This window comes from Aythya fuligula, chromosome 6, assembly GCF_009819795.1.
Source record: "Aythya fuligula isolate bAytFul2 chromosome 6, bAytFul2.pri, whole genome shotgun sequence".
NCBI lineage: Eukaryota > Metazoa > Chordata > Aves > Anseriformes > Anatidae > Aythya > Aythya fuligula.
Window position 1 is genome coordinate 37943921 of NC_045564.1, and position 14424 is coordinate 37958344.

At 47.4% G+C, this 14424-nt stretch overlaps 1 protein-coding gene across 13 annotated transcripts in view; it reads left to right on the forward strand.

Annotated features, from left to right (window-relative positions):
• Window positions 1–14424, forward strand: part of FMNL2 (formin like 2) — a 104202-nt gene that overhangs the window by 86516 nt on the left and 3262 nt on the right. For 2 of the 13 annotated variants that reach the window (XM_032189608.1, XM_032189615.1), the window contains 13 exons: window positions 416–731; window positions 1145–1342; window positions 2456–2476; window positions 4262–4386; window positions 4942–5144; window positions 6313–6547; window positions 7299–7367; window positions 7529–7609; window positions 7986–8115; window positions 8420–8583; window positions 9297–9398; window positions 9910–10008; window positions 10913–11036. In XM_032189608.1, the coding sequence (XP_032045499.1) occupies window positions 416–731; window positions 1145–1342; window positions 2456–2476; window positions 4262–4386; window positions 4942–5144; window positions 6313–6547; window positions 7299–7367; window positions 7529–7609; window positions 7986–8115; window positions 8420–8583; window positions 9297–9398; window positions 9910–10008; window positions 10913–11036 (1867 nt within the window). The other 11 variants (XM_032189614.1, XM_032189619.1, XM_032189612.1 and 8 more) reach the window with 9 other exon arrangements.

Below are 14424 nucleotides of genomic sequence, written 5' to 3' on the forward strand. Positions count from 1 at the left end.
TGGAGTCTTTGAGACTCAGGTAGCATCAAGCACAGCATCAAGCACAGCCTGCTTTCTGTGCACAATCCAGACTTTTTGATCAGGAGGGGAGACACCTTATGGGTCAATACCTGCTCATAAACAGAGCAACCAGCAAGGCATCAGATACCCTGAGTTAAAATCGAGGTAGAGCACATCTGCTGTGCATAGGATGCAGTACTGCACACAGCCTTACCTCTAGTGTGGGAAAAACAAAAAGGAGGCCTTCCTCCCCAATGAAAATGTATGGTTTGTGTTAAAATGCTTCCTTTGATAATGCCTGGGGCAGCCCAAGGTCTGGTGTCAGGCTGCCTTCTGTTGCTGGTATTGGCATATAAAATTGGTATTGTGTTTTGTGAATAAAGCTGCAAATGCCGTGTTTGTGTGGCATTCACAGGAAATCTACAAAGATGCAAATACCCAGGTTCACACCTTGAGGAAAATGGTGAAGGAAAAGGAGGAAGCCATCCAGCGACAGTCAACGCTGGAGAAGAAGATCCACGAACTGGAGAAGCAGGGGACCATTAAGATCCAGAAGAAAGGAGATGGTGACATCTCTATTCTCCCTGTGGCTCTGGCCTCCGGGGTGGTGCCGGCAGGCTCAGAGGCTGTGGCTGGCGCGTGTGTCACACCGGTTGCTGGAGCCACAACTTCTGTCCCCTTGCCACCACCTCCACCACCACTACCAGCCTTAGCAGCAGCATCGGAGGCAGGTAAGAAGCATCACGTCCCCAAAATATGGGCTGGCCGGGAGCTTGAGAGCTGGGTGTTTGTTGTGCTGGGGTCAGGCTTGGTGGCCTTACACCAAAAAACCACCTTCTGAGGTTGTAATCAGCTTGCAGGTCAGGTTTGTTTGATCCATTTCTGAGCTCTTCAGTTGGCAGGAAAAACAAACAAACAAACAAACCCCACCAGCTTCTTTCATTAGGGTGGTTTCCTCCCGTGCTCATATACTGAGGTGGCGTGGTGAAGGGTCCAGCAAACACCCGCCTGGTGTAGTGTGGAGAGGAGAGCGATGGGAGGGACAAGGAGGGTGGTGGGCCCTGCTGTGAGTTGTTCTGCAGCTGCTTGTGACATTTTGATTTCTCTTCATGGCAGTGCCTCTTCTCTTCTCTCCATTTTTTAGTGCAAAACGGCCCCGTGACGGTGCCAATGCCGCCTCCACCCCCGCCTCCACCACCACCTCCGCCGCCGCCACCTCCTCTCCCAGGCCCAGCCTTGGACACCGCTCCTGCAGCTCCTCTGCCCCCGCCGCCCCCGCCCTCAGCTCCCCCCCTGCCTGGGACAGCCTCTCCCACCGTGGTTTTCAACTCAGGGCTTGCAGGTAAAACTCCCCGGTGTTTCCCCAGCGTGCTGAGGGTTTGCCTGCAAAGTAAGCAAAGGCAAGGCCAGGGCGTGTGGACTGGAGGGGACAGGATACTGAGGTGGGGCTTCTTTTCTCTTAGTCGCCTAACTAATACTCTTTATCTCTATCTGGTATTATACTTAGAGGGATTTACGAAAGGAAAGATCATTTATCAATCAAACAGATTTGGTTTGGTCTATGAGAGATGACTTCTTCAGCGAAACTGAAGCTGTTGCCAGAAATATTTTTCTAACATCATCATTTTTGGCCTGAAGTGAACAAAATATGGTTTTGAAAGAAATGCAAAGCTTCATGGTTTTGATTTCTTCTCAGAACATGATGAAGAAATATCTGTGAAAAAAAAAAAACACGGCAAACTTTTTGTAATTATTTTGGAAGGAAGAAAAATTTCCTGACCCATCTTCCATCATGTTTTTATGCTCTCTCTATCATATGCCAAGCATCTCACACAGCAAGTGAATGTTAATTGGTATCACACCCCTTCCCCTGCAGGAAATCTCAAGAGTACATTATGATTCCAGAGACTGAGAAAGTCTGATTAATAGCTTTTTTTTTTTAAACTAATTAAGTATTCCAGATTCGAGCCCTTAAAGTCTTTTTTTTTTTTTTCTTTTTTTTTTTTTTTTTTTTTTTTCTGAAAGTGAAAAGCATCATGGAATTGGAGGGTCCCAGAGAGTGTATTAAAAAAAAAAAAAGAACAAAGGATGATGCTTGGTTGAGGTTAGGGGTTAATGTGTCCCCAGTGGGTTTCAGAGCAGTCCTGCAGCATGCAGCGCTGCTTGACACCGTGGCTGGAGGAACAGAGCAGAGAGCTTGCAAGCAGGCGCTCCCTTCTGCCTCTGCGGGGCCAGCCTGGTTCTCCAGAGGCCTTTCCACGTGGAGAAGACCCCTGCCTCAGCCTGGTGTCCTCGTGGTGTGCAGGGACAGAGCAGCAGCGCTTGGTGCTCCTCGGGTGCGGAGGCTGCTGGGCACAGTCCCTGCGGGGTTGGAGGGGGAGCGGTGAAGCGATGAGCCTTGCTGTTCTGACCATCACTAACATTTTTTTCTCTGTTCTTTCTGCTTCCTGATTAGACGGGCCAATCAAGCTCTTCTGTAGGTTGCTCTCTGCTAAGTATTTAACTCTCTTCTCCCCTGTCCCCCTCTGTCCCTCCGTGCTGTGCCCTGTGTGTGCCCACAGACGTGTCCCTGTCCGGGAGGTGGAGGGGGGGTGCAGGCTGCTGCAGAGGGGCTCTGGGTGGAGCAGGAGCACATTTTGGCTTCAGGGTGCTGCCGACCAGCAGGATTTGGCCACTCGGAGGCCCTGATTCAGCAAAGCACTTCAGCAAGTAATTAAGCTGTGTGGTTTCTTTGGAGCTGTCCTCCAGCTGCGCTCTTTACACCGTTCACATCAAGGATAGGCTTTTTTCCCCCAAAAGGCTGAAGCACTGAGACTGGGCAGCCTCCACCAGTTGCAGATGCCTTCCTTGGCGTCTGTACCCTGCTGGGACCATGTCCCCACTGTGCTGCCCTCAGTGGTGCGGCTCCCAGGGGCCTTGCCAGCTGCTGCTGGGTCTCTGTAAGGGAGGAGGAAGGGAATTTTTAAGGGATTTTGATTAGCCGAGGTGGGAGCTGGCTCACGAGGCAGTTCGTTTCCCTTCCTGTCCTGAAATAACCCAGCAGCAGTCACTAAGCTATTCTAATGCATGCATCAGATGAAAATGTTTTTTTCATGGATATTTCAGCTTGGAAAAAAAATCTGTTTTATTTTAGGAATTATTTAGGTAAACACATTAATTGTACAAAGAGCAAAACTGGTTTAGATGAGCAGAAGTTTATCATGCGTGGTCATGTCTTCCAGTTGGGTGAACGTATTTCTCAAAATACACTTTCAAGCTGAATATTGTGCATGTTCCCTGTTACTCACTGATGGATCTTTGTTTCGAGCAATTTGTCTTGCCAGTAATTTATTCTTTGCAGTGTCTCTGCAATATGGGCACGAGCCCGAAAGGTACACAGAGGCACAGCTCAATTCTTTTAGAAGTGGGAGGACAAAGTGAGAGAAATGTTCTTGTTGTTCACCTGGCTCCAGTGCACAACAGGAGAGTGTCCCCTGAAACAGGTGGTCTCTGTCCTGCCCAAAATGTGCTCACAGACTTGCTAGGCAAAAGTAAAATAATTATTTGCTCAAGTGCTATGCAAGCTGGGAAATCCATCTTCTGAAATCACGGGGAAAAAAAACCCTAACATCTCTACACAGCATCAAAAAATGAGCAAGATTCCTCCCACTACAAATGCAGGGTAGGAAGGAGCCAAGACTTGGATAGAAATGGCTCATTTTCTAAAGGATTTTGGATCAACATGTTGGTTAATTAATGAACATCCTGATTTCGTAGTGACTAACACCACTGTGTGTACATCAACATACACAGAAATGAGCACTGAATTACCAAAATTACTGATGTACCCTGCACTTCTGGAGGAATAGCAACAGAGTTGTGTTGTTTTCCTTGCCCCAACGTTATTTTGTTCTCTGTTCACTGATTACTGGCAGTAGTTAACCTTCATTTCCTGTAGCTTCTCTGTGTAAGTTACTGAAGCACACAAATGCTGCACAACCCGAGAAGACCAGACCCATTACTTCAGCTGTGTGAAAGCTCTCGTGTCCTGCCCACCCCTTGGGCTTTAGAGGACAAACCTGGCCCTTCTGAAGCCATGCTGCCCCATTGCAGCAGGGTACCAAAAACTGGGGAGAGGGGCTTCTCTGCCTCTCGTCCCCTGGCTTTGGTTGAACTTCGTGACCCATCGGCTGCCAGCAGCACACCCTCCCTCCACATCGCTGAGGGAAAGGTGTCCTCAGCTGCAGGGAATTTATCATTTCCTTTCCTCTGGTGTCTCTAGCTGTGAAAATCAAGAAGCCGATCAAGACCAAGTTCCGCATGCCAGTGTTCAACTGGGTCGCCCTCAAACCCAACCAGATCAATGGGACAGTCTTCAACGAAATAGATGACGAAAGGATCCTGGAGGTACGAGTGCTGTCTGCTGACTTCTGCTTCCCACTTCTGTCCATACCCTGAGTCAATATTGGCTTTTGCGGAGAGAGGTTTTGGCAAACAGCTCATCAGTGGCCTGTGGTACCCAGTAAGGAGTCCTTGTAGCTGCTGGTATTGATTATAAAAGGTGCACACCTATTAAGTGCAGTTGTTTGAAGCAGATCCAACGAGGAAGATTTGGTTTTCCCAGCCTAAAATCGCTGCTCCAGCCTGGTGGGTTTGGGCACATGTGGGCTGCATGCCGGGGAAAGGAGCCTAAAGCAGCACGGAGCAGGGCTGAGTACTCAGGTGTTGCGTGGTCCCTGTGCCCTGAAGATGCACAGAGCTGCATGGACTATTTGGGGTGGAGGCCAAATTTCCTTATTACTAACTCAGGAGCACGTTTACTACACCCTGCAGCCACAGCCTGCAGTACTCTGCTGCAGCCACAGCAGCCACAGGGCTTTACTGCAGCTCTGGCCCACTGTTAGGCAGTGCTGGCTGTGGTATTTGCTGCAGGAGGGATAAATCATGTGCTTTCCTTTTTAGGATTTAAACGTGGATGAATTTGAAGAAATATTCAAAACAAAAGCCCAAGGTCCAGCCATTGATCTGACTTCAAGCAAGCAAAAAATAACTCAGAAAGGGTCGAACAAAGTCACGTTACTGGATGCGAACAGGGCCAAAAACCTTGCCATTACTTTAAGGAAAGCTGGAAAGACGGCAGATGAAATATGCAAAGCTATTCATGTGTAAGTAAAACACTTGTCAGCAAAGAAGTCATAGTCAAGATTTACTGTGGTTTTTGGTAAGTGGAATGGTTTGGAATTGGCAGTTGATGTAAATGTTTCTGCATCTGGAAAAAATCCAAGAGTAAGGATGGAACCATTCTGAATTCCCACAAATCAGATCCCCTTGTACTGAAGTATGTTAACTTGCAGCTTTATGTTGCTGCATCACTCTATAGGCTTAACAAATTAGCACGTCTTTTGTTAAAGAGCCTAATTCCTGTGTATCCGCCGTGTGCTGTTGCACACTGAGTCTCTCCTCCTGTTTACACGATGCTTTCTGTTCCAGTGCACGCTCAAAGCCCAGGGTGTCAGGGGCAGGCAGCTATCGCCGTGTGCTCTGTAGCGCTCAAGTTCAGCCCAAGTGCACTGGAAGCCTTCTGCATGCAATGAGCTTTACGTAATCGCCCCACGCAGTGCCAAGCCCCGATGTGATACAGGTGTATCCCACAGACGGGGCAGGGGAATTCTGCTCTGCCCTGGTGGTGCAGAGCCTGGGCTGCCAGCTCCGCTTTGAGCACAGGTGGACCTGCTCCTCTGGGCTGCTGCTGGAGTCGCTCAGAACCTGGTGGTGTTCGTGGCCAAACATCTGCTATTTCTCTCAAAGTGAGGTCTTCAAAATTTGCAAGTACAAGCATTACACTGGGCCTGGGGAGGAGAGTCACACAGACCTGCTGTGGATTGAGGCAGCTCCAGGGCTTACAGGGCTCTGGCCCAGTTGTGTAAAACAGCTCTTTGTTCCTCCCAGCACATCTTTGATAAAAATGAGATGTGGCCATGCAGGGGTGGGGGCACTGGGCACGTCGTTCAAAACAGAAAGAAGATGCCAAACAGCAGCGTTCCCTTCAGCACTTCTGTCTGTGTCATCTGTTCAGTGCTACCTTGTTCACCCCTTCATGTGCAGGCAGCTTCATGTGCAGGGCTGTGTCCCTCAGCCCAGCCAGGGCAACACGAGCAGGGGTAGCATCACAGCATCTTTGTAGTTTCTCACTGCTTTAGCTGATGTGTAGCTGAGCAGTGTAGGAGGCAGAGGTTGTGCCACTGGCAGCTTTCTCATTTCTTTTACTTGTCCATCACTTCAGGCAGACCCTTGTTGTGACACTGCTTCCTCTGTCTTTTTGTTATCACCCAGGTTTGACCTGAAAACGCTACCAGTGGATTTCGTGGAATGCCTCATGCGGTTCCTGCCCACCGAGAACGAGGTGAAAGTGCTGCGGCTCTACGAGAGGGAGAGGAAACCCATCGAGAACCTGTCCGACGAAGACCGGTTCATGATGCAGTTCAGCAAGATCGAGAGGCTGATGCAGAAAATGACCATCATGGCCTTTATAGGCAACTTCGCAGAAAGCATCCAGATGCTGACCCCGGTGAGCAGGAGACAACCCCTGGAGATGCCTCTGTGATGCATCAGCTGTGCAGAAACAGGGTTCCCTGAGGCATCAGCCCCACAGGAGAGTTGCTCTCTGTGGCACGAGTCAAGCTTGGGGGGAGCATTGCAGCCACATGCAGGCGTGGGGCAGCCAGTGAAGGTTATAGAGGTCTTAGTTTTTCTAAGAGATGGTTTGAGTGTGATGGAGTGATTATGAGTTCTCACGGAGGCAGATTGAGAAATGATTACATGAATGAAAAAAGTGTTTTTCTAGCTATGTTTTCATTTATCAATGGCTCAGAGATCTCAGGTGCTCTTTGTATGGCAGCCTGTATGCTGGGCTGCTCCATATCATCCTTCTTTTTCCCTGTAGAAGTTCAAGACCAGTTTAAATGAAAATCTAGTTGTTTGTGTCATCAGAAAAAGTTACTATCAGTGCTGGGCTGGGAGCTCTTTGATGTGTGTCCCATCCAGTCTGATGCATCTTTCACAGTAATAAGGACTGAAATGTAAAGACAAGTTTTACTCAACCACATCTGAATGTGCTAAATCTGCAGTGCAAATGAATTATTTGAAATCCTGACATGCCAGGGCAGGGTAACATTCATGCTAGGGCCCACTGTATAGATCAAAACCATTTATTTTTTTCTTTTTTTTTTTTTTTCCCCCAAATGCGAGTGTGTTGAATTTTAATTTTACTTTGGGGTTTGATGTGCATTAACTAGCCCTCTTCCTGTGTTTACCTGCAGCAACTTCACGCAATAATAGCTGCGTCTGTCTCAATAAAGTCGTCCCAAAAGCTTAAGAAAATCCTGGAGGTAGGTCTGATTTTGGTTACGTTCAATAGCTCAACCACTCGCCCCGTGTGTGTGCTGGAAGCATGCATGGATGCCTGCATACAAACTCTCCTTTCAGAGGTTGCACAGACGCTGTGCATTTGTCCTGAAAATTCGTGTTCTGCTCTGTTTCTTTCTGGCAGATAATCTTGGCTCTTGGTAACTACATGAACAGCAGTAAGCGAGGAGCTGTGTATGGATTTAAACTACAGAGTTTAGACCTGGTGAGTAAACTGGAGGTGACGGGGCCAGTACCTTGTGGGGGCACAGGCTGTGATGCATTTCTTGTAAGCTGACAGTGGCTGCTGGCTGCCTGGGGGCTCAGCCGGGGCTGCCCAGCCAGTAAAGGCAGCCTTCCCACCACACTGTATGAATTTACTTGGCTTATCATCATTTTGGAGGCCCCTCAGGAGAAGGACACAAATCCTCAGAGGCTTTGCAGTCCACAGTTTGAAAACCACTGAGTAAACACTTACAGGGGCATTTGTAGCTGTCCTTGTCGGGTGGAGAAACACCAGGAAAAAGCAAACACCACTTCAGTCACTCTGTTTGGTGTCCGCTGCACCTTAACCCAGCAATCTTTTTGCCTTTTCTCCCCAGCTCTTAGAAACAAAGTCAACAGACCGAAAGCAAACCCTGTTGCACTACATCTCCAATGTTGTCAAGGAGAAGTACCAGCACGTGTCCCTCTTCTACAACGAGCTCCATTACGTGGAGAAAGCTGCTGCAGGTACTGTAACCCCTGGGACCATCCGAAAAATAAAGGCAGGTGGTTTAATGTGTGTGCAAAAATTGGTCTTGTAGTAAAGCCAGTTTAGGACAAGATGCTGAATTCTTGGTGTCAGCAGGCTGGCTGAGCTACTGTGGGCACAGGGATTGGTGCTGACACTGTGTGAGGGACTTCAGGGTGAGCCACACAGGCTGTGTGACACACCGCTGTGTTTGGGGGCACTTCTCGGCGAGGAGCTGTTCATGCTGTGGGTTTGGGTGCTTGCGGAGCAGGAGTGGTTCAGCGATTTCATTTTGTTTCCTAGTGTCTCTTGAAAATGTCCTCTTGGACGTGAAAGAGCTCCAGAGGGGCCTGGACCTGACGAAGCGTGAGTACACCATGCACGACCACAACACGATGCTGAAGGAGTTCATTCAGAACAATGAAGGAAAGCTGAAGAAGCTGCAGGATGATGCCAAAATAGCCCAGGTAATTCGTAATTCTTGGAGATTGACACAGGGGTTTGAATGATGCAAAAAGCAGAGCACTGTCTGTGCACACACAGGTGTTTTCTGCTGAAGCCAGACTAGTTTGCAGCTGGTTGTGCTTTGAGTGAGGAGGCACTCTCCAGGTTCCCCTCCTTTCTGATTTAAATGTGTAAAATGGCCATTACTTGTGGAATGAAGATTTGTTGGCCTGTTGTGGTGTATAAAAAAAACCTCTTCCATGCTGTTAGCCTCACACATACTGTATCCTCACACATACTGTATCCTCACACATACTGTATCCTCACACATACTAACCACCCATTCTTCCTCCTTCATGGTGAGACTGAGTTTAGATTATTTGCTTGTGCTAGTATTTTCCTAGCATTTTTTCTTCAGGCTGCAGATGTATCTTACCTCTGTCAGCCTGGTGATAACCCTACAGATGTTCTTCTCAACACACTCTGTGGGTCAAACCCTCATGGTCCCTTTTGAGGCAGGCTTCAGCCCATGAGTGACCAGCAGCATGTCACTGCAAAAAGGAGCAGCAGTTCTGTGGATTTGTCTCTGAGTTCATGTGCTAGATGTAGATGTGCTGGTGTCAGCCAAGAGTTTCACACCCTGAGGAGATGTAGACCCTTACACTGAGTTCTGCAGTAATGGCTGGCGAGTATATCATGAAGTGTGTGCAGCACAGTCACCGTCTGCTTTTTGTAGGATGCCTTTGATGATGCTGTGAAGTACTTCGGGGAGAATCCCAAGACAACGCCCCCCTCAGTCTTTTTCCCAGTGTTTGTCCGATTTGTGAAGGCCTACAAGGTGAGCAGGAGCATCCTCATCTTCTCTTCCATCCTCAACATTTATTTGGGACTCGTGTGGCTCTGGGTTCCCAACACAACAGCTTGTGGCTCCCTCTAGCTTTGATGCAGCGTGAGCTGTCCTAGACAGCACAGTAACACCGCTGGAGGCAGCACAAATAGTTGTTTTGGGATTACTTTCAGGGCTGAAAGACAATACAGCTGTCTGAAACGCTGGAGGAGTCCTCAGACACTGAATGTCTGGGAGGCTGCAGTTTGCACCTTTAACCCTGAGTATGTGTCTTTTGGGATTGGGAGGGGGAGGTTGCGTGACCTAGAGAGGTCTCTCCCAGCCCATTTTTTCAGACTTTGTTTAGAGGTAGTTAAATTGCTACACCCTAAGCTTGTTTTCTTGGAAAGTCCTGTGGTAGCAAATGGTTGTGTTATTTATTTTTAATATTTAGGTTCTCTGTGGCAATTTGAAGCTATAACCTGTTTGTTTTTGTTTGTTTGTTTGTTGTGGTGATAAATAGCAAGCAGAAGAAGAGAATGAGTTGAGAAAAAAGCAGGAACAGGCCTTAATGGAAAAACTTATGGAACAAGAAGCACTGATGGAGCAACAGGACCAAAAGGTATGAACCACAGGCTGGAGCCATCATGTTCATGTTTTCCTGAGAGTTCAGAAACCACAGCTCTGTGTAAGAACTTAAGTTGTCTAGACTTACAGATGCCCAGAAATGTAGTCCCGAGAAGTTTTTTTCCTTATGGGGAGAAAACCAAACTGGGCTAAAGGAATCCAAGTGTACAGTTATGCTACTTTGACATTTGCAAAATTCAAGAAAACTGAATAGACAGAAAGTCACCTGGCCCATATTGCTGTTGGTTATTTATTTTTTCTGCTTTGGCCTTTTATCTGTCTGAAATCCCACCTGTATGAATTGTGCAGAGACTCCCTTCTTGCAGGGACATGTAACATTCCTTCCCAGATCTCTCCCTTTTAGAGCGTGGCAGCAGGAGTCAGCCCCTTGTTACCATTTTATAGGATTTTCCTGACCTCTTTTTTTCCTGAGCTAATGCTTTAGATTTGCTGTAGGAGGTTTCCCATGGCTCTACAATGGCTGCTTTGGTGATTGATGCTGCTTCACACAGCTCTTGTCATTAACAGGTATCTTTAATCCCAGCCAGGCATTTTCCCTGGGAAAGGAAAGCCTGTTCTCATTCCCTTCATGCTTTTCAGAGGTAAAAGGTTGGAGTTTCAGTTTCAAGTGAGGAGAAGGCTTGGAACTAAATTACAAATGTAAGAAGGAAAAACAGCCTGGCAGCCAGGGGAACTTGTGGCTCTGGCCTTCCTCTCCTTGGGGTGTGAGCTCACCCCAGCCTTGGGTTTTCCTGGTCTTGCAAAATTGGGCAGAAAACTGGCAGTTCCTCTTTGTTGGTTGCTGCAAGTGGGATCACCTGGTATTTGAAATGTTCAGGGAAAGAGGAACAGGGTAACTGGAGGTCAAGCCTTACAAATCCTCTCTTCTTTGCTTTCAGTCTCCTTCACATAAAACAAAGAGACAGCAGCAAGAGCTAATTGCAGAGCTCAGACGGCGGCAAGTCAAGGATAATAGGCATGTGTATGAAGGGAAGGATGGTGCTATCGAAGACATTATAACAGGTAAACCCACTTTGTTCCACCGTCCCAGAGGCCCTTTCCCAAAGGACAGAAATGTGTATCTGCCTAGTAGCTGTCGTAAGTGCTTTATGTACTTCTTGAGGAGTGTTACTGGAGCACAGCTTAGGAAATTGTTTACTTGATGTGAATCAAATGTAGAAACTTACGCTACTGGTACGTAACAAAAACCCCAATACCTTGCTTTTACATGTCCACTGTCAGTGCTGCCCGAGTTTGTGACAAGCACAGGCCTTGGACATGTGCTCTGTTTCTCTGCTCTTCTCTCAGCATGTTGGGACCCACTCAGGCTGATACTAGAGTAGGCAGCTCAGTGCCTGACCTCAGCAGATACTCTGGTGGCGATATGCATGCTGTGCAGATCTTTCCCAGAAATCTTTTTTTTACCCTTAAGTGGAATGAATGATGGATGTTTAACATTATTAAGAGCCTACGTTTTCATTAAAATGTACTAACAGTAATTGCAGCACATTATTGCACAGTTACAGCAAATCATTTAGTCAAACCTGAATGATTTATGACCCTAAACTGCTTCTGGTTTTACTGCTTTTCGGTTTGTTAGACAAAGCCCACACTGATCACCAACCTAGGGTCACAGGGAGAGGCACAGAACCCGCTGGCACAGCCAGAGACAGCCGGGACACTGTGTGCAAACGTTTGCTGGTAGAGCTGTCGTCTAAATTGTACTTTGCTCAGGAGACAAGTAATTTTTATCCATGCATCTCCTCTGGTTGTGGTACATGGATTTTAGTGCGTGTTCTTCCCCTGTGATGTGGAAGAAATATGATTTTAACACTTTGATAGCTGTACAGTAATTTATTTCTGTTGCACAGAAACTCAGAAAAAGGCCTTTGGGCAGGATTTCCTTGGCTCCTTCTCCTGAATGTTTTCCATGCCATTTTTTCCTGCAGGAGGGGAGGAGAGCTGTTTTATCTCTCAGTAAGGAAAGCCAGAGAATTTTTGCCCAACGAGATGACAGGGTTGAAACGCTTTTGCTGAAGCTTTCACAACTCTTTTAACTTTGATTAATGGCTTCCTAAGATAATAGTCTCTAGGAGGCAGACTTGCTGTAATATCTAAGAGCTGACTGCTTCTGCAACTCCTTCAGACTCCTTGAAACTCAAAGAGTTGACAAAGTGGTTCTCCTGCTCTGTGGGGGAAACAGATTGTGTGAGAGGTGACAATCCACATGCAAATGGCAGTCCAGTGCAGGGAGGGCCAGACAAATAACCCCAGCATTTCCTATGGTCCTGTGTCCAGCATTTCTATTACAGGGCTGTCTCTGAGGGCCTCAGGCCATGGAATAATACAGGGTGGGCACCGAATGTCAGGTAGAGCTTGAATATGGCCTGCAAGATCTTTATCAATGGTATGGAACTAGTCAAAAGTGTCATTTAAAACTGGCTAGTGCCTCATGAGGCACACAGAAAAGCCCTGCTGGTCTGGAACAGGCCACTGTCAGAAACCACAGCCCTTTCTGGAGTAATGGCTTTTCCATTTAGCAATAGCCTTTCAAAACCATTGAACACTGTGTAGCATAAGAAATACTCAGAGACTTAGAACTGCCTCGTTCCCAAATGCTGGTAGTGTCATGAGACAGCTGATTGGAACATGTCAAACCGTTCCTGGATGTCCTTAACCAAGCACTAACAGTGTACTAATGCGACAGATCCTGCTCCTCACTGCTCTGTTTGTCTGTTTGGCTGTTATTCCCATGCAGTGCTGAAGACTGTGCCCTTTACAGCTCGAACCGCCAAGCGTGGCTCTCGGTTTTTCTGCGAACCTGTTCTCACTGAGGAATTCCATTACTAAACTATTCCTCTTTCACACCTGATGCTCTTAGAAAAAAAAAAGGTTGCTGTAGATTTTTGACACTTCTCCATTTGTACGGACCCCAGCCAGGACCATGTGAATGTTGAGTGTATAGTAACGCCCGGCGTCCGCCTCACGTTGTGTTGTTGTCACCCTCGTTGCATGCTCTCGTCCTGCCCTAACTTTTTATTCCATCCCATCGACTTTGTCTTCGATGCTTTTGGCCATCCTTGCATCTCAAAGGCATCTCTAATCCTCATGACAAGTGCCATAGAACAGCAAGTGGTGGAAGTCACGGCAGCACGGTGGGGGCTGGCGAGGCTCAGGGGGCCAAACGCAGCCGCGCAGTGACGGTTCACTTGTCTTTTCTATGTCAGCTCTTCTGGCCTACAGCTCTTCCCTCTCTGCAAATCTCCCCGTGTAACACGCATGTAATAAGTGGGCTGGATGCCACGCAGAGTTACGGTCTGCATGAACTAAAGGGGACTCTCGTGGGCTCTGCTTTCTGGCGCGGAGGGGTTGTCCGTAGCAATGTCCGTCCTCTGCAAGGAGCCACGGTTTGTTTCAGACTTTCTAACCAGCACCTGCATGTCTGCATGCCAGATACGGAATGAAACGGACAGCATCAAGTCTCCTCTCATTCGGTCACATCCACGTTTAACTTTTTTCAGTTCCATGCCAACTTTATCTAAAATCAGAAACGTTTATGGAGCATTACCCGGTTCCAGTGCTCTTGGTGGGCTCAGCATGAACGGGGGGAGACGGAGGCAGCGACGCTGGGGAAACTCAGTTATTTGCCAGAAGCAGGGAAATTGTGACGATGAAAAGCTTGACATGGAACTGAGCAATTTACATCTTGTGGTGTAAGGTGTAAGAAGGGTGTGTTTAACCCTGCATGTTTGTTAACACTGTTGTCTTGAATTAAGGATCGAGTGGCTTAAGAAGACAACAGTGTTTCACTTTGCCATGTGTATTTTTATGAATGCTTCTAATAAAATTGCAAACTATAATCAGCTCAACAATTATTTGCTCTTTCAAGTTAATTGCTGTGTTATCTTCCTGGAGCCAATCTTCAAAGCAGCTTGGAATTTGGTTAGCAAGAGGCAAGGGTGGCCCTCTTGTCCTTTCCTCTCCTTGTCTAACCTCCTCTCGTAGCCTCGGCCTTACCCCTCCTGGTGCTCTGTTGGCTAACGTGCCCGGATCTTTGAACGCTGAGTTGACTTGCTCTTCATTTTCCATCCCATTTTTTACTTAACCATCATTTTGTGTTTGTTTTTTTTCTTTTTTTTTTTTTTTTCTTCTGTTTAGCCCTAAAGAAGAATAATATCACTAAATTTCCAAATGTTCACTCGAGGGTAAGGATTTCTTCTAGCACACCGGTGGTGGAGGATACACAGAGCTGGCAAGCATCACTTTTTACTTAGCTTCCTCCTCTCTCTGTATGCCAGACAGCCTGTCAGTAGTCGTGGCTAAGGGTAGTGCTGGTGAGAGCCCAGAGGCCAGTGCAGGTCCAGGCCCTGTCCTCACTCTTCTGTGGCAGGGGCTCGGTAGCCCACTGGCT